This window comes from Brassica napus, chromosome A9 (genome assembly GCF_020379485.1).
Source record: "Brassica napus cultivar Da-Ae chromosome A9, Da-Ae, whole genome shotgun sequence".
Taxonomy (NCBI): domain Eukaryota; kingdom Viridiplantae; phylum Streptophyta; class Magnoliopsida; order Brassicales; family Brassicaceae; genus Brassica; species Brassica napus.
This window is the reverse complement of record NC_063442.1, coordinates 40567481-40588227: the sequence shown is the minus strand read 5'-3', so window position 1 is coordinate 40588227 and position 20747 is coordinate 40567481. Positions and strand designations below refer to the sequence as shown.

General features: G+C 29.4%; 1 protein-coding gene and 1 long non-coding RNA gene across 5 annotated transcripts; one reads left to right on the top strand and one right to left on the bottom strand.

Moving 5' to 3' along the window:
- The first annotated feature begins 8092 nt into the window (after positions 1-8092).
- LOC106369067 (transcription factor MYB41-like) lies at positions 8093-19979 on the top strand. 4 transcript variants are annotated; one of them, XM_048741605.1, is made up of 4 exons: positions 8093-8640; positions 8693-8851; positions 9999-10128; positions 18787-19487. In XM_048741605.1, exons 2-4 carry the CDS (start codon positions 8719-8721, stop codon positions 19358-19360), a joined length of 837 nt encoding a protein of 278 aa, XP_048597562.1. In that variant the 5' UTR covers positions 8093-8640; positions 8693-8718; the 3' UTR covers positions 19361-19487. The 4 variants fall into 4 exon arrangements, with proteins under 4 accessions (XP_048597562.1, XP_048597561.1, XP_048597560.1 ...); XM_048741604.1 differs by having other exon boundaries at positions 8153-8640; positions 8677-8851; XM_048741606.1 differs by adding an exon at positions 19529-19979 and having other exon boundaries at positions 8184-8851; positions 18787-19271.
- LOC106405614 lies at positions 11513-16793 on the bottom strand. The gene is made up of 2 exons (XR_007316661.1): positions 15309-16793; positions 11513-15238 (listed from the first exon to the last, which is right to left on the bottom strand). It is a non-coding gene; the product is annotated as an uncharacterized LOC106405614 (long non-coding RNA).
- Positions 19980-20747: the final 768 nt, after the last annotated feature.

The following is a 20747-nucleotide window of genomic DNA, read 5'->3' as shown; positions in this document are numbered from 1 at the left end:
GAGCTAGTATCGTGGAGTTAATACCTTTGGGGAGGAAACCTTTGGTGAAAAAAGACTGCACCGCCACAACGAAATCATCTTTGATTATGGGCCAAGCGGATCTGTAGAATTCACATGTGTAGCCATCAGGACCTGGAGACTTGTTAGCTGCCATTGCAAACAAGACTTTTTGTATCTCCTCTGCTGTTACTTCTCCATCAAGCAACCTCATGTCGTTTTCCTCACACTGAAATCCCAATAGATGTCGAAGCTCCTCCTCTGTGGTACCCACATAATCCGCAGGTGTAGTGGAGAGAAACTGAGTGAAGTGATTTACTGCCTCATCTTTGATTTACTGAGTGAAGTTATGTTTTAAAACACTAAACAATATAATCTTATATTTAGGTACATTATTTTAATTTTCAACTCTTAAATTAGAATTAATAAAATCTTATACTTCTAATGACTAAATTATTTCAATATGTCAAAAATCAACTGTTAACTATACATTAACGGATTTAACATTTTAAGAGATCTAAAATAGTTTAATCAAAGTAATATAAATTTATTCATATATGACTAAAAGTTGATAACTAAAATAGCATCTGTGTGAATTGGAGCTTTTGAGTTAGATTTAAAATTCGGAAATTATTCTAAAGTTTTTTTCCAGATTACAGCGGCATAATATTCAATTATCAAGTGGGAAACAAAACAGACAAATTTGTATCTTGTCAAAATAAAGTTTCAAATATTTACAAATCGTATTACACCATACCACAGTTAATAATAACAAGACTTTCAAATATGCATATGTATTTATATGTTCTTAATACTACTAGGTAAGGAATCCGTGCGATATCGCATAGAAACTCATTTTACAAAAAAAAATGCATGACATAAACTATTTATAGATTTTTAAAATCTATTTGAATAGTCACAACCCTTCAATCTGAATAGTCACATTCTTCTAATAGTCACAACTTTCCACTTTTTAAAATATACTTATGAATAGTCACAACTTTTAGACAATTATTTATAAAAAACACAACCTTACAACATAGGACTTTTAGAAAAGACACAACCCTTTACAAATCTATTTTAAAAGACACAACCTTTTAACATAAGTGAGATTCACAACCTTTAGAATTAATTGGGATTGCTATTTGAATAGTCACAACCCTTCAATCTGAATAGTCATATTCTTCTAATAGTCACAACTTTTCACTTTTTAAAAGATACTTATGAATAGTCACAACTTTTAGACAATTATTTATAAAAGACACAACCTTACAACATATGACTTTTAGAAAAGACACAACCCTTTACACATCTTTTTCAAAAGACACAACCTTTCAACATAAGTGGGATTCACAGCCTTTGGAATTAATTAGGATTGCTATTATTAGTAGATTAAAATTATACCGCGATTGTTCCACAATTGTTCTAAATTTTACCATTATTTTTCAGTTTCAATGATGTTTTCTGCCGTTGACTTTGTTACTTTATAATCATAGTTGTCCAGCGTTATGCACTGTAAAATCATTCGTCTTAAATTAACAAATTCACTATTTCGTGACGAAACATTATAGTCGTCATATCAGTTTTAGAAAAAATATGAGACAATGTGTGGAAATCCCTAATTAAAGTCCAAATTTGCTGAATACCCATAATTATGGATAACCCAAAAAAGAGTAATTTTTTGACACTGTGTGGACGAAAATGCTCTTATATTTTGTCGAAAACAAGTAACTCTAGATCTATCAGCTAAATATTCACATAGCAGGTAACAATCTACATACCAACTAACATATCCGCTAATATTTTCAGTATCATCTAACAATCTATGCATCAAACAAATGTATCGACTAACAAATCGTATATCAGTTAATGAAACTATTAACAATTAATTAGTTATCTATTAAATAGCTCCAAATCTAGTTGTAACAGCTAACACTTCATGTATCGATTAAGAATCCATTAAAATCTAAATAATAGCAGGTAAGTAATAAAATACCTACTAACATATATATTATCTAAAAGTTGATTGTGATTCGAAATTGGAAACATTGGAATTGGTGTGAGATAATAAGATTAGCATTATGAGTGTCAAAAGAATCAGAATAAAAAAAATAAAGATTTGTGTTGAATTAGAAGATGATTTGAAGAATTTGTACGAGAGGTAAAGAGATTAGAACACATAAAAGGGAGAAGAGAAAGAGATAGAAATAAGGGTATTATAATCATTAAAAATATTAAAAAGAAACAAGATTATATGACAAATTACATGGGTTTCTGATTGTATCTCCACCAATTACTCAAAAAACATTATAGTCGTATACTCGTATTACACATGCAGATACCGGCTTGTTTCTTTTACAAAAAAAAAAAATACCGGTTTGTTTTTTTTTTTTTCATATGGTAATTTTCTTCCTGATTTATTTTGGCTACTTTAAATTCCATTTGTCGTTGTGGAAGCCCCCTTGGTCCAGTGGTTTGATTAAGGGTTCATTAATGTTTTTACACCGGAGGTCTGGGGTTCAAACCCCAGAAAATACTAAATTATGCAGATTATGAAGAAATAAGTTACAAGAGATCTTCAGCTTGGTGCAGGGCGTACCATCGAACATGGATCTCATAGGACGGCTCGGAGTGATGCAGTCAGGCGTGTATTCTCACAAGATGGTGGAATTGTCGGCTGTAAAATCGTCTATGTAATGTTCTCATCATTGTAATAGCATAATTAATCAGACGTTCAAAAAAAAAAAATTCCATTTGTCGCATCTTTTATCTACATGTAAGCTCATATTACTAATTTACTAAAGACTTACAAACACGTAAATTAAAACGTAACACGCTGGTAAATTTATTCCTTTTTGTTTTTGGTAAACATGTAAAGTTATTTCTTGTTTGCGTTTTGTTCTTCATTTTTTTTAATTAGCAACATAGATTTTGATTACACCTTAATGATTTTGTTTTCTTTGAAATAAAACACCATTATATATATGTAACAAACGTATACAAAAAATTTATGAGAATACAGTTCGGTAAACTATAGTATTTCTGCAGTAGTTCGGTACTATATATTTATTTTGTATCCAAGATTATAAATTTAGTTTCGGATTGTTCTAATTGAATACTAGTTGTTATTTAGCTATAATATCATTTTCTAGGCTAATTATTTAGAACTTCCTAATTTTTATAATTTTTAAGTAAAATACGAAATGAATTTCTGATTAAATTAATTGAACCATCTCAATTTTAGACCCTTCATGTTGCTCCAAATATGACAAGAATGAAAAATCCCAAGAAAGTCTCACAACAACATCAACGTTATCTTGTTTTAATTTGTTTCTCAATTTCAACCACATATTAAAAGATAGAGAGATAACAGAAAATCATAGCTCAAAGATTTTGGGACTTATTAATTAAATTCTGACTTCTGTTTCTTCTTCTTTTTAGGTGAATGTTTAATTTGCTTCAATTTTTTTTTGTAAATTGAATGATAACTTCATCTATGAAATATATACAGAATAACATAGATTTGGTACATTTTACGAAAATGATGATTGCTTTTTATTTTCTAAGACCACTATTTAAGAAACAAAATACAGAATTATACTTTATTTCTTTTAAAATGTCAAAAAGAAAACCAATCTCCTTGAACTCTGAAAGTAACAAATGTATTTTTTTTTGTTTTACTTAAATTAATTAAGAATAATATTATGATAAAGTAGTGGTATTTTGAATATTTTCATTTTCTATTGGCAAAATTTTCTTAGAGCGAGGGTATCAAGGTGGTATTAAACAAAATTACTCTAAACTGTGTATGTATTATATATACTTATTTTGTCAATACCCTTTAGAAACATTATGACAAATGCATCTTAAAATAAAATATTAGGTTGTAAAACATGATTGACAGACATGTAATTTACTTTTTGTTAAAAAGATATCGATACTTGTTGAGAGATTACTGACGCAAATAAGAATGAATCAGTGCATTAATATTTATAGAAAACTATACATTGTTTTGTATGTGTTTCTTGTTAACAAAAATACATAAAAACATGGAAATTGATATTGAAATTTTAAACTGTTGATGCGGTTAAAATATGGTATTGAACCCGGATAATACAATAATAAGAACGGAATAGCGACTTAAATAAAAATAATAATGACTACTAAACTCACTTTTTACAAACGAAAAGTACAAACACTAGCAAACATGTCATTTTCTTATGAACTGTCGTAGTATCCTTACGCGTCCCTGGAATCATTGCTTATCTCCGTGCATGTAGGTATAAACATAAATAAGTGTGACACTTCATCTCAAGTATTCTAAAACGAGACAAATTATATTTTAAGCACGTGACATTTACCGAACTTAGGCATTTATGCACGTGTCAAAAATAAATCATGATAGTGTGGATTTTTTTTTGTTTTTTGATAGTGTAGACATTAAACAACAGACAGGACGATAATATTAACGCGGCTTTTTCTATCAAGTGTGAAACCAACACAAAAGTTTAAATAATGGAAGTATCTTGCCTACTTTTCATTCTTAATTTTATTTTATTTTGTTATTGTATATAATGTTAGGTATTACCACAAATTGCACAGTTTCTTTACCATATACCCAATTACCTTCCATAATTTTGACATCTAGTGCAAATTCCCTACAAGATATTGCAAATTAGTGAATATAACACGAAGCAATATCATCTTGTTCTCTTTTTCATGACCCATGGGTTATATATTGTATAAATAACTTCAAAAACCATAATATATAGGTTTGGAATAATATTTTTTTTTAAATAGTGTAAGAAGATTAATATAAAGTTGTGTTGAAGTTCCTGTATTGTATTTCGAGTTAGAATCATGTATTGTAGATATAATTGTGAAATAGAAAATGACTGCAGTTTTTATAACATATTGTTTCAAATTGGCAAGATAGTGTGTATATCGCATGAATGACATGTTACTACAACACACTAAAGAATATGAAAGTAACAAGTTTTTGTAATTTTTTATCTTGTTGATTTTATTTATTTTCAACATAAAAATATTAATAAGTAATTCGACTATAATCTATATTATAATTTATGTAAGTTCAAAAAAAGTTCAATATTTTGTTTAGATTTTTATATCATTTTAATTAATATAAAGGTGTTGGAAAATACACTAAATATATTGAAAAAGCAGGTAGGTAACTCATACGTGTGTGTGTGTTTACTATACTATACTCCCTATATTTTTTAAAAAAATATCATTTTAATATTGTTTTTATTACACAAAGTGTTATTTTAAATTCTAATGTAAATTATACTTACTTTCATTTTAATATTAATTGCAAATTGTATTGATATTATAAATATTTTTACTTATCTTAAATACTGCTAGTTAAATATATATAATTAATAAAAATATAAATGAATTTTAATCTTTTTAATTTGAATAAAATATTAAAGTGACATTTTTCAAGAAACAGAGTGAGTAATAAATTCTATGGTGTGCATTCCCATTTTTCAAATCAGTCACTAATCCCTATACCTGTTACTTTCTGTCTTTTGTTTCTTGTTTATAAAAAAAACAATTAAGGTCCTCTAGCAAGAAAAAAAAAAAGAAAGACAACAAGGTTCATGGCCTAATTATGGGGTTTTAAACATATTTCATAGATCATATATATTAGCCAACTTTTCAAAAAAAGGGGTTCAGGTTTCTTTTTAACAAATCATTTAATGGAGAACAATGTGAATCCGGATGGATTAGCTCCGCAAAGATAAGTTTTACTTTCATATTAACGCTAATGGTGAGATAGATAGACTTTAACTCGTTTTATATATATGTCACATCTCTGTGATATTCACAAACAGAATTTAGCATATGAACGGTAACATAGTCATTTCATATCTAACCAACCGAACCGAAACTTCTGATATCTGTCCACGCGGTCATAAATAAATTTTAATTTTAAAAAGTAGTGAATTGTGATGAGATCCTTATCACCTTTGTCTCTATCTGGTTGTAGCTAAAGTGGAAGAAGAAAATAGCTTCGCAAGTGATGATCACTTTAGTCCGATAGCTAGAGCAGTGACTTCAAATATAAAAACTGGAACGGAAAGAATGGACAAACAAAAATGGAAAAGTATAAACACAATAAACTAACTGGTAGTAGCAATATGCTATAGAAGAAATATGATGTAAAAAGTGTATATTTTTATTAATGTAGTTAATAAAATAACTGGTAGAGCAGTTAATTATATATATATATAAACTGTATATGATATATAATTTGTTTGTTTCTAAATAATAAAAATATGCTTATTTAGAATATCTATTAATTTAATATTTTGCTATTAAAAATAATGAATCTTATTTAATTATATATATTATATTATATTGTAAATATGAAGTATTGTTCTTTTAAAAAAAGTTTAAAATGTTTTAGTTGTAAAATTCATTTTAAATATATACGTTTTACTTTTGGATTTGATATAATTTTTGATTAGTAAATATATTTTTATAATATTCTAAAAGCAATTTCTCTACCAAAAGCCCTAAATGAAAGCATTAAGCAACAAAAAAATTGGAAAGCATTTTTTATTCTAAATACTTTTCTAAGTACTTTTTAATAATTGTTAATTATATAATAAAAGCATATTGCTTTTGTAAAAAAAAAATCAATTAAGACCTAATATGCATAGGAGTTATATACAATTAATTAAATGGATAAATCTAAGAAAACTTCCATCAATAATACCTTTTTATCTAAGGAAGAAAATCTCAAAATAAAATTCAGAAATTATTATGTCATTAAATACTAAAAATATAAACTCTAATCTTTAAATCCTGAATTCAATAATAAAACATGTAGTTATTGTATAACTTGTTATGTACATAATTTTTTATAAAAGTAAAGTTTAACATATTTAATTAATCAGATAGTTATAAATATGAATATAATTGTCTTTTGACTTTTTAGTGAATGTTCTTTAAAAAAATATCTCCTTGTGTGCTTTTTGGAAAAAAAACAATTTAATGCTATTTGCACGTATTTCTCATATATATATTATAAATTATTATAGAACAATATAAATTATATACATAGATATTATAATGCTTTTAATAATTTTTTTAAACAGTTGAATAAAAAAAGATTCTTAAAAATTTTTTTTTTTTTTTTGGTAGTGCTTCTGGAAGAATATCATATTTTTGGAGAAAAAAATGAAAGTAGTATCTTTCGTTTTCTTTTATTGAAAATGAAAGTAGCATCATGTTGTAAGAAAAGGTCTTAAGTTCATTGTAAGAAAATGTCTAGAAACAAGGAAACAAGGAAACAGTAATTTTATTATAATCAGTTCAACATATGGTTATCTTCCTCTAGCTAAATTTCTGAAAATTGTTTTATTTTGCATATATATTGCTGAATGAGAATACTCAAGGGTGTGAATGGGGAAATATGAAAAGGATGAGAAAGCGAAAAGATGTTCACAAAGAAGAATCCGAGAAAGGAAGGTCTTTCGCAGTCAATGGAGCATTTCTTTTATTCTTTATATATTAATTTGTGTAAATTCTTTCTTTTTTTTGTGCAACAATTTGTGTAAGTTCTAAACTAAATACTACATAAGATACAAAACTACCATAAATGTTTCAGAAACAAAGATGTGAATGGCGGGAAAAGAAAAGAAAACATGTGAACATGGTATCATCTGTAATTGCCCAAGAAAACTTATTCAGCACATGCTCCTCTGCTTCTTTTTTCAGTAGTAATTAAGTCAGTATCATCACTATTAGTAGTATTAAGCCAGGTATGAAGTAACAATATCATATTTTGTATATGCTAAGATGTGAAAAATAATACGGGAACGTACTAATACTACTTTATACATGCGGGCATGTAACAGGATTAGCTTACGTTTTTTTTTTTCAGCGGATTATCTTACTTTTGCTTTAACCACTTTTGTTTCTAGCATGTTCTTGAGGATTTCACAAAATATAAAAATTAGAATTTACACGTGAGTCTTTATACGTCTTTATACTTTTATTTTAAGTAATCACACTAAAGTGACTACGGAGTTATATCTGTGTGACTGTGTGAATATCTTTTTGTTTATTTGTTGTTAATTTGAACTGTTTTTATTTAATTTTAGATAGCTATAGCTAAAGTTATCACGGTGGTCACTAATTGTATTTTCATACATCAAACTTCCATGTTTGCGTACCAAAACTCATACAATCACCATCGAGTAATATATGTTTTGTTAAATTTTAAATTTAATTTTACAAGATTTTAATATTTTGATAGCTAAAAAGATTATATTAAAGCAAAAATGTGGTAATAATTTTCAAAACTTGTCAACCTTAGTGATTTGACTCAACTACTAACTATGTTCACATAAATTCTGGCAAGAGTTGGGTACCTGTAGTTAAAAATATGTACTTTTTGAAAACAAATTTTCAAATAATGTTTTAAAAAGTCGTTAAATCCAGCGGCGAGGAATTCGAAATAAAAATCCAACGATGGAAATATAATAAAACCAAAAACTGAGGGGTTATATATAACTGTATAATATCCCTTCTACACAATCCCACTGCTTACTCTCGAGAGACTATTCCACTAAGTAAAAGAGGAGAGAGAAAAGGAGACTCGCTTCAAGTCAAGTATTTATCTTATTTTAAGACTGGTCTTTTCGTGAGGTTATGAACGTGGCAGTTATAGGATTAGTCGGACTGAGAAAAATGGGGAGGAAGACGTGGGTCGACGGCGACGGGATGAAGAAAGGAGAGTGGACGGCGGAGGAAGATCAAAACCTTGTCGCTTATATCAATGAGCATGGGGTCTCTGATTGGCGTTCTCTCCCCAAAAGAGCTGGTATAGATAGATAGATAGATACACATAGTTACACTATATCCATATATATATGTAAACCAATGTTTCGTAAACATCCTTTTTGTTAAGATGTTTCATAACATATACAGAAGTGCATCTATACTTTGTGTTTGTGAGTTCTCTATTTCCACTTTTGTTCAACTAAATTCTTTTGAAACAAGGAGTAACATAAAGTCTAGATCAGTCCAAGTTTTTGCATAAGATATTAAATTATTATGTAGTTTAACCAGATTAAACAACCAAGTTTCCTCTTGTTTTTATTTCTTTTTTGGCATAGAAACACTCAAGAGCTGGACCAAGTTTTCCTCTTGATTTTATTTCTTTTTCTTTGTGGCATATAAACACTCTAGAGCTGTCACCTTTTTGTAATTGATTACAATTCCTCTTCATTCTAAATGAAATTAATATAAATATATATATATATACATTTTTTTTTTGTAACTGATATATATACATTGCATGTATTTCGATCAAAAAAATAATATATTGCATGTATATATGTAAGGAAACTGGTTTTAGAAATAGTTGCAGATAGTACTTTTTCCCTATTTGTTGTGTTTTCTTGTTGATAGTTTACATTAATTAGTATTATTATAGATTTTAGGTTATCAAATTTGGTATATATATCTTCTACATACTGTTGTGAATAGCAGAATCCATTTTCTTTTGGGGGGTTTCAAACTCAGTTATAAAAAACTCCATGAAATCCTAGCGAAATCATCTTTGTAAACAAACCAAGTAATAGAAAGTGAAAGTACATATACACGCCCATACCGTGTTATAATATTGTAACGATAGTGAATGAATCATTGCTAAATATTCCTTTATATAGTATGATTATATATTTGTTCCGGAATCTACATAATTGAAACTTTTATACCAATTCTATTCATATGATTATAAAAATCGATTGGATTCTATTAAGAGCGACATGTGTTCCCTATGCTTTGTCCATATCTACATAGCACAATTGTATAAGTTTTAAATTTTGAAATTTTAGTTAGTACCTTTTCCACTGAGGAAAAGTTTATTTTTCGCAACTTCTTTTGTTTGCCACTACAAAAGGAAAATTAAACTCCCTTTTGACTACTAAAATTGACATCTCTACAATTTCTCATGGACAAAACAGGTTTGCAGAGATGTGGAAAGAGCTGCAGGTTAAGGTGGCTTAATTACCTAAGGCCTGGGATTAAAAGAGGCAAATTCACTCCTCAGGAAGAAGAAGAGATCATCAAACTTCATGCTGTTCTCGGAAACAGGTTAGTTTCTCAATTAATAGCTGCTTCTCTACGAAAAACTACAGCTCTGTCAAAAGTCAAAACCTACTTGGATTAACATGAAATGTTAAAGGGATGTTAAACTAATTATATTATAGACTTTGGACTACACAACAAAGTTTTAGTGCATAATAATATATATTTAAAGACTACTTGCTTTTCAGCGGAAGCTAATTATTTTATTCTTACATTTAGTTTGTACCAGAGGTCCAGAGGTCCAGAGCTCGCTCTCATGTTTTATGTTTCAGCTATTACCTTAAAACGAAGTAATATTTGATGCGACTTAATTAAAAAAATCATTCGAAAATCTATAAAGAACACAATGAACACATTTACATGTGCATGGTCATTTATGAATTACAAAATAAAAACTGAAATACACACACACACACGTATATATACCAGGAATAATAATACTGGCTACATGATAATATCAACATCGTTAATCTACTAATAATAGCAATCCCAATTAATTCCAAAGGTTGTGATCCACTTATGTTGAAAGGTTGTGTCTTTTGAAAAAGAAGTGTAAAGGGTCGTGTCTTTTCTAAAAATTTTGTGTTGTAAGGTTGTATCTCTTCCAATTAATTCCTAGGATTGTGAACTTCAGTTATGTTGAAAGGTTGTGTCTTTTGAAAAAGAAGTATAAAGAGTTGTGTCTTTTCTAAAAGTTCTATGCTGTAAGGTTGTGTCCTTCTAAAAATTGTCTAAAAGTTGTGACTATTTATAATTATATTTTAAGAAATGAAAAGTTGTGAGTATTAGAAGAATGCGACTATTCAGATTGAAGGGTTGTGACTATTCAAATAGGTTTAAAAAGGTCTATAAAGTCTCTCCCATCACATTAGTTGTCAAACGTTGTCGCATAAAACCATCATTTAGATTTTAGAAATTCAAACTGACTTGTATGCGTCATCTTGTAACGATAGGATCGATCGTGTGACATGTTTGGAGGATGTCTTAAAGTGCGATGGACATAGAATAAAGAATGTCATGCGCCTCTAACCAATACATTTTAACTCCGGTTTGCTGGTTTATTCCAACGAGTCTATCGTTCGTTAGAGAGAGAGGGACAGATGTCACAGATCTGTGAAGCTATGATCTTTCTTTTCACTTTTCTTCGTTGTCTCTCTCTGTCTACACGCTTGTGTTGCGTTCTGTGTGCCCACTTTTTCTCTCTCTCTTTTCTCTCTTCGCACCATAACCTTTTTCATCTTTACCAGAGAAGAAGCTAAACTTCCAAGTTTTAATCTTTCCAAGATAGAAACCACATCCTAAAAGCTTCCTGTGTCTAACACGTGCTTTCTATTTCTGGGCATTGATCTAAATCAACAAGCTAAATAAAAAAAACTTTTTTTTTCATTTCCCCTGTTTTTTTCTCAACTATTTGAGAAAGAGTTTGTTTACGTCTCTTCAATCTCTCTTTTCGTGACGTCGCTTAGGAGTTACAATGGTGGTGAAGATGATGAAGTGGCGGCCATGGCCGCCGTTAGTTACGAGGAAATACGTGGTGAAGCTATCCGTGAGGAGATTAGAAGGGTGGGATCTGGCGAGGGAACCGGAGAAGGAGAGATTGACGGTGGAGATTCGCTGGAAAGGGCCCAAGGCGACGTTTATTCGTAGTTTAAATAGATTTAGCTTTGCGTTTGTATCAGATCGGATTTTGGATTATGGGTAATCGTAACCAGACGCTATTAGGGAGAATTAAACGCCATTTCATGTTTTAAATTCCAAATGTGGAATTAGTTAGAAACTTATTAGAATCAAATAATATAAGTGGGTTTTCGACGAGTACAATAGTTTGGGGGAATGAGTGTTGATTTGTTTAATAGAGGAGGTTTTAGACAGTTAACCCAATCCCATTTAATGTTTAGAGTTGTGTCTTTTCACAAAAACTGAAATTAGATTTATTTTTTTCAACATGTAACTATTGGATTCTTTTTTTAAGTAGTTATGTAGTATATTAATAGTTTTCTTCTACACTTAATAATTTTAAGAGTTTTGTTTTCTTATTATAAATATTGTGTATTTTCATAAAAACTGTGGTTAGTTTTGTTTTTCCAACATGCAACTATTGGAAACGTTTTTTAAAATAATTAAAATATCACAATAAGTTTTTTTTCATTTTTTCAACATGCAAATATACAAAAAAAAATTAATTTGTTATAACATCTTAACAAGTGATTTTTTTTAAAAAGCAGTTATAATATATTAATAAGAGTCTTTCTACAATTAATAACTTTAAGAGTTGTATCTTCTTATTACAAAAATTGTGTCTTTTCATTAAAAAAACAATGATTATTTTTGTTTTTCCAATGTGCAACTATTAGAAATATTTTTTAAAATAGTTAAAATTCACAATAAGTGTCCTTTTGTATTTATTCAACACGCAAGTACTATTATTTTTTAAAATTATTTATAACACCTTAACAAGAAAATTCTTATAAAAACAGTTATAATATCTTAATAAATGTCTTTCTACAATTAGTAATTTTAAGAGTCATTTGAGTTTGGGTAGCAAAAAATCTTAAATGAAATAATGAAGTAATTAGTTTTAATTTTGTTTTACTAAATGAAAATTAAGATATGTTTGACAAAAGCACGTTTTTTTTTTAATTTGGAAAACTGCATTTCTTATTAAATATGTTCCACTAACACATGATTCATGTCTTATATTTTCATTCTTTTAGATTATATTAAAAAAATTGATCATGACAATGTTGTTATAAATTTATAAATATCTGAAATATTCTAATAATTCGGTTTGTTGTGTAATTTAATAATTAGTATAATATTATATATTTAGAAAAAATTATCTATATGGTTTTCAATTATATTGCATGGTTTGTAATATCATATGCTTTGGTGTGGATATTTTTTTCTCTTCCGGTTTCATTTATTCGTTTAAAGAAAAAAATATAGGTCATGTTTAGATAATTTTATTTATTAATAGATTAATATTAAGAAAACTAAAACCATGAACATATATTTTTTATTTATGTACATTATAACTTATATGCATAAGTTTGATATATGTACTATTTATTAATAGACTATCTAATTAAATGAATTAAGTCATTCTTTGAAATCGTTTAAATGAATTATTGCAATTATCTAAATGAACTATTGAAACTAACTAAATGAAACGTTACATTTGTTGTTGATTTTAACTATTGGTGATGGACCATTGCAATATTTGGTAATGAACCATTGTAATTGTTGGTAATTGTAGCATTTGGTGATTGTAGTACTCGGGGATGAGCTATTTTGAATTTTCGTGTTATCTATTGCAACCACTAACTAGCCATTGTAATGTTTGGTTGTCAACCATTGAAACCCTTAGCCCTCTAAACAAAAAAAAATAAGAATAATAATCACAACTAAAATAAAAATCATAACAATCACAAAATAAATTAGGAAAAGAGAGATTCATTTTTAAAAGTTCATTAAAGATCTTGGCAAAAACATATAAATTTGGAAAATTTTATTAGCTTGAAGAGAATGTCAAAATATTTAAGGATGTGTCTTCTCATTCTAAAAATTGTATAGATTTTTCAAAAAATACTTTTTCATTTATTTTATATTTATTTATCTACATTTTAAATAATCTTTAAAATTATATAAAAAACAATCTGGTCGTTATATTTGCTGAGTAATTTAATTCATTTGATAATATTATATATTTACAAAATTAATATATTTAATACTTGTATTTTCTGAATTTCACACTATTTTTCTTTGGTCGTTTAGCTCCAAATTTTCAGTTAAGCACAAAACTACTAATGCAAAATACATATATTATCAATAGACAAATATAACTTTATCAATAGACAAATATAACTGCATGCAAGATATTTATGTAATACATGTATTTTTTCGAAAGCAATTGTAACAAGTTTTTTAAAAAAAGTGTTTTATTGAAAATATAACTTATTTATTCTTATAAAATGAGTTCCGTGCGATATCGCACGGGTTCTTTACCTAGTTTTATAATAACTAGGGCCGGCGTCCGCGCTGCGCGCGGATTACATGTTTAATAAAAATCAGGTGAATTAAAATTGTGTGTTTTTTGGTTTCTGAAAGGATAAGTTAAGTTTTGTTTTTTTATACAGGGGAGAAGTTCGAAACGGTGATCATTTTTTTTTAAAAAACAACTGTAAGTATGAATAATAAATAGTTTTGAGGAATTCGATATTTGAATGAGAAAATAATCTTTGTGTGTGACAATTTAATTGACGTAGGAAGTGGTAACGTAAATGTTTTAAAAGTTGACTGGTGGTGTTTGCTATGAGGCTTAAGATAGCAGTTTATTCCTCTTTTGGAAGCGTTGAATGATATCAATTTCGTTGTTAAAGTAGAAGCGCGTTCCAGGTGTTGCTGTGAGTGATAGTTTTTCTGAAAAAGGCAAATATTTGTTAGCATTTAGTTTTTTGTAAAGTTTATGTTTAGTTTATTACCTTCATGTATCCGTGGAATGATACTTGTGATGATTACGACTTGTTTTTTCCTTGTTGATATGCGATTTAACTCCCTGAAATTAGATGCCTCCTTGTCCCATAAAGTTAGACGTACCAATTTCGATCTACAAATAATTATTGTATTAGATTTTGTTTAGTTGTAAACCAATTATTACTTAATAAAAAGTTTGTACCTGTCTAAACGTAATCCAATGATGATTTTTGAATCTGTGTAGTGGTTATATAAATCACTTCCTTGGATGAGGCAAATGCGGCCAACAACATCTGTAGGAATAATTTGGTTGTTTGGAAAAAAATTAGGATTTATTTTTGTGTGAGAGAGTTTTTGTTTTTTTTTTACCTGGTAGGAAGTTGGTTTCACTTGCTAAGCTGATCAACTGGGTGTAGCGTTGTGGCCGGAATATGTATGAAGGAATCGGTGCAATGTTTTCTTGAATCAGTGTAATAGTTGTTGTTTCTTTGATATTGATTATGTATGGTTGATCGGTAAGCCTGTAACGTTGGTTATTGGGGAGGAGATTAAAATATCTAATGTGATAAATTTTCCCTTCTTCGAAGCGTTGGTACATTGTGTCAGACGTAGAAATAGGTACCTTCCCCTCTATTTTTTGTTCCTGTTTAGTGGTTAGAAGCAATCATTTGAAATATAGTTGGAATAATTAAAAATATGAATTTTAGACAAACCTGGATGTCAAGACATATGAAAGTTGTCCCTAGGAAAGCATCTTTATTTTTGTGATTTGTGATGGGCCAGACCCTAAGGATCCTAACGATTATTGGATGAGGTTCGAGAGTGTTGTCCTAATTGCTTTGATCTTGTGGTGCATGTGCTACATAGATAAGAATGAGAATTAGTATTTTTTTGGCAATTTTGTTTAAATTTTTTTTTTTGAAGTGAACATAGTTAGGGTGTGTTTTTTTTAAGTATTGTCATGGTTTTTTTTAAAGTTTAAGTAGGCCGGGCCATAATTATAGGTGGTAGTAGTAAATTTGTTGGGTGGGTTTGATAGTAGAATTTAGTTTTTTATAGAAATTTACAGGGACTGTGTGTGAAATGAGGGGGTTTTGTTATCTTGGGCGTACTATTTTAAGATCAAAGGGAACTTAGGCGGTTTGCACATTGTTATAGAAAACAGTTGAAATAAAAAATTGTCTGAAATAATAGAAAATGCAAAAGAAAATAGTTTGACAGTTGAAATAAGTAATGGGATGGGCTGGAAAATTTTTTAATCTGGCCCAACAGCAAAGAGACGGAGACAGCAATTTCGTGAGCGAAACCGGTTAACGGGCTGGGCTGCAATTACGATTTGTTGGTCTGGGTTATCAGTGACGTGGCAGAATGAATGGCTGAGAATATTTTGCCTATGTGGCATCCTTTATAACATCCAAAATTAGTAGCTTTTATATAGTGGGACTAGGATCGTGTCCGCGCTACGCGCGGATATTGGGTGAAGTTAAAATTTGTGTATGACCATAGTTGTGGCTATTTCTGATTGTTGTTGAAATAGATTTAAAGCAATTATAAGAAGGAATATATGACATTGAGTTTTTTTAAGATTGATTATTCATTTTTTATGCGAATGAAGTTGGAAGTCAATCGATAGAGATGTAAAAGTAGAAGGGAGTTGATGTTTTTGGTTGTGTATAGTGGTTTTCTGTAGTAATGGAAATTAAATTAACGTGTTGAAAATTAAAAATATGTAAAAGTACTTCGTAATTGAGATATTGTTTAGCATTATGGTGTTTTGAATTTGGAAATAATCTTTTAAAAGTGTGTTTAGGTCTTCCATTAATAAACTAATTAGAAATTTTATGAATTACATTGAAAAAGGGCCCCTTGAAAAAAACTTATGAACTAAAAAACCAGATAAATTGATCGAAAATTTAATATTAAGGTTTTGTTGTGTTATTTTCGTAGTATAACCTACCAAATCAAACTATCTCTACTCTTGATTTTGTACTTAATAGTTAAGATGTTTTGTCTGGATTTTGGACAATTGATTTCTTGGATTCCATAGAGGGGTGATTGGGTTCGTATGTGTTCGAGAAGTCTATAAACGCACAGTAAAATCGTAATTTTGATTTACCTCCAGCAGGTGGAGGATAATTGTGGTTTGATTTTACCATCGTGTTGAGGAAAACGACCCTTTGACGAAAGAAATAATTAGAAAATGAGTCAGCGAAAGAGAGAGATCTTGAAATGTGGAAATCCACTGATTGAGTAACTTACACGTAATAGTTGTCTCCGCCTTTCTTCTCGTTGCAAATTTCGGAGTGGAAGATGATGTGAATGTTATGTGGAGCTGAGGTTGTTAACCGGTTTGTATCAAATTTGCAATGTTACTGAATGTATTCGTATATTTTGTTGATTTGTATTGATGAGACAAAATATTTTTTTGAACTTTCAGTGCAGCCGGTGATTGTGGCAGGAGATGTGCTACTTGCCTTTCTGATATTATTGTCTATCGAGAAGAACATTTAGGTATTATAATCTGTTGAAGATTCTTATATTTAATGTGATACGTTTAAAATTTGAAAATCTTGTGTGAATTGAAATAATTAGTTACAGTCATCAAATTGAAGCGAGAGAGAAAAAAAAAACAATCCGATAATAAAAGTTCATAATTTTTCTTTGTTCATTACTCTTTGTCTTTGTTTTAAGGAGAAAAGTAACAAAACAACATAATAGGTTTTGAATTGTATAACCAAGATTTTGGTGCAAGAACAAACCACTATATAGTTTAAACAGACTTGGTAGATGTCTATAATCTTTTTTTTTTTTTGAGAATTTTAATTTTAAAGTAAATATTAGGAGCTATATTAGTCTATATTTTGATCCACGCTTCGAAAGCACGAGTTTTTTCGGTTAATAAAAATGTGATACGAATAGTATTTTTGATTATGATTTATATTATTAAGTTATTATATAAAATATTTTTAAAAAAATTATGTAATTTGTCAATTCTTTTATTTGAAATTTTGTGTGTTCATTCTTATCTCACAACATCATCTTTATATTTTTATGCATTAGAAGTTAAATTTGTTGGCATATTTTAGACTAATTTAAAAATATATATTTGCAGGGGTTACAAAATATATAGAATATAAATGTAGTTTCTAAATGTAATTAGATTTCTTTAAGTTGGACACAACTTTTATTAACTGGACATGTTCCTAATTTAATAGTATTGACTTGAATTAGTAAAACAAATAGGGATTTTTACCACTATAGATTTTCTGGTTCATATATGTATTATTTATTGTAAAGTTCATACATATTTTTTTAATAATAGTGCTTTTAAAAAACAATTGTTTGCTTCGTCGGTAACTGTCATACATGCGTGTCACACGGTATATAATTTCAAACATAAACATTTTTAATCTATATCCCTGGATCTATATTCAATGGTCTTATTGATTATTAAGACACATTATAAATTTGAATCCGTGAAGTTCAAAGAAGAAGAAGGACAATCTTGTTATCAAAACAGATTTCAAAGATATTGGATTATGCTGGTGTTGGACCAAAGGATTAGTATTAGTATTATTATTAGGGTTGTTAAATTCGTAATGATGTGGAGGTATGATTGGATGAGAATATTTCATCCTATGTGGCACCTCTAATTGAGCTCTAAATTAGTATCTTTTATATAGTGGGATATCACACACTTAATTATATCAGGAATAATAAAACTTCATTTATTTAACATTCGTTCAAATACCATGATTGCAACTGCAGTAATTACTTCAAACTGTTTGATTTTCTTAAATTTATTGATTTATATGCTATATGACATTTTATATTCTGCATATTATTTTTTATTGGTTGAATAATGGTTAGTTAGATAGTTGATGATATTTTTATTTAAAAATATAAAATTAAATATTTGTTTAATCTGTTTGCACAATTCAAATAAAAAGAAACAAAGGGAGTCCTAATGACGGTAAGTCGGTAATTAAATATAGATGGGGGTTTACTATTCATAATTTTTTAAACAATAATAATGAGGTTTCAATTAGAGATTGGTATTGTGGACACTTTGAATTGTAAGAATGTCCGACTCTTCTATGGACTTGGAGATTAATTAGAATTGGTTTTCACCGAAATCTCCTAATTATAAAAAGTAATTCTAATTGTTGTTGTAAATGTTGAAAATTGAAGGTGGGCAGCTATTGCCAAGGAGATGGATAATCGAACAGACAACGACATCAAGAACCATTGGAACTCTTGTCTCAAGAAAAGACTGTCGAGGAAAGGAATTGACCCGATGACCCACGAGCCTATCATCAATAACCTCACCGTCACGATCACTAAAGAAGAATGTGGTAGCTCTTCAATAACTACATTTTCTCCTACCTCATCACCTTCCGGCTCGGCTTGTCTCCTGAACAAGCTCGCCACAGGTATCTTATCTAGACAACATGATCTCGACAAGATTAAGAGCATCTTGCTGGAGCCGAGAATCGCAAGCAGTGACCAAGATGAAAAAGAAGAGGTAAAAAGGGATCACACGATTGGTGGTGGTGAAGAAGGTGATGATTTTCTGATATGGGACGATGAAGAAGTTAGGCGTTTTATGGAGAGTGACGAAATGGAGTACGGGACGACGCCGTACGTCTCTCTCTTTTACGAAAGTACTCACGTACTTGCAGGGCCGTGCCTGATACCAAGCCCATCAAGCATTAGCTTTGGGGCCAACAAGAGAATATTTATTTTAGGGGCCAAAAATAAATGAAGTTTCTCTCTAGTTCTGGTGGTAAAAGCTAGATATATAACAGTGAGAGGTTATGGGTTCGAATAACATGGGAACACTTTTTAATATTTTTATGTTTTATTAAGATTATGGGCCAAATTTTTTTTTTTTGCTTCTGGGCCCGAAATTGTCAGGCCCGGCCCTGCGTACTTGATGACCTCCTCTGACTCCGTTCGGTACTAGTGTGTGCTGTTAGCATATGATTTATTGTTGCAACAAAGAAAATTAATGTGGACCACTTTGACCAAGAGAACGGTTGTTAAAAAATGCAAGTAGCATTACAAAATACAAGATGAATTTTAGAAAAATAAGTCGAGTCCAACGATGACTGTTTCGTTTAGTACTATTTAACATGAGATTTTCCATGTTTCTGTTAATGTGACAAGTCACAAGTCACACAACCAACCTATTCCCATTATGTGCTGGAAAAACATCTCGAAACATATAATCTACAGAAATATGTCCTGCGCCATATATATATCGAATAAAGATGTAAAAGTGAAATCTGTTGTTTTTATCTTGCAAGTTGCAAGGGATGGTTTTAAATAACTTAATTAAAAGTTTTTGGATTTATCATCAAAATGATCATTACAAAGAGCCAAGAACTCATTAAAACTGTGATTGACAAATGCCCAAAATACAAAGTCGTACAGTTGTTGAAAACACTCGTCAAATTTTGTGTATACTAGAAAACAAATTAATTGACTTTCCCTTGGTAGTAAGGGAGAGCATTTAAGTGAAGCAAAAAAAGAGGAACATGATAGTATTTGTCTCCGTTAGGGCAGGTCATAGCATAGACCATAATTCCAAATGATACTATTACATATGGGCTCTTAAATGACCTACAATTGTCAATGGGTTTGGTTTAAAACAATGAGATCACTTGGTCTTGGTCATGGAGATTCTCATCATGTCATTCGTGTGCTTCTGTTTAGCTTTTACTCATGAATTTAATTGAGAAAATTTGTCTAGAATAGATACAATTGAGTTAATTATTTATCGTAGCCCAACTAAAATTGGCCGAGCTATACCGAACCTAAACATTTGGGTTCACCTTAAGTATTTTTAAACAGAAAAACTTTGGATAGTTTCTAAATGTGTGTGTGCTATCCTTATATAAGTCGTGTTAATCTTTTTTGTACGGTTCTTATTCTATCAGATATCCCAGAAGCACAAAGCAAATACATTTTGATTCTAGTTGGATTTATATTTTTTGTTTGTTTTATATGTTCATCTCAATTTTATTGTGGAAAATAAAGAGAAATTTGAAAGTCCACAAATCAAAATTGCCGCCTGTGTTTTTCCTCAAATTTGTAATTAACAAATAAAATTTTATCAATCTAATAAAACTATTGTGAAATCAAATCTA

Bases quoted from the DNA above. Each gene is read 5' to 3' on its own strand.
- LOC106369067 (XM_048741604.1), top strand. From the start codon at position 8,680: ATGAACGTGGCAGTTATAGGATTAGTCGGACTGAGAAAAATGGGGAGG. The intron at 8,852-9,998 runs GTATAGATAGAT...TGGACAAAACAG, and splicing joins TTCTCTCCCCAAAAGAGCTG to GTTTGCAGAGATGTGGAAAG. The intron at 10,129-18,786 runs GTTAGTTTCTCA...TGAAAATTGAAG, and splicing joins CATGCTGTTCTCGGAAACAG to GTGGGCAGCTATTGCCAAGG.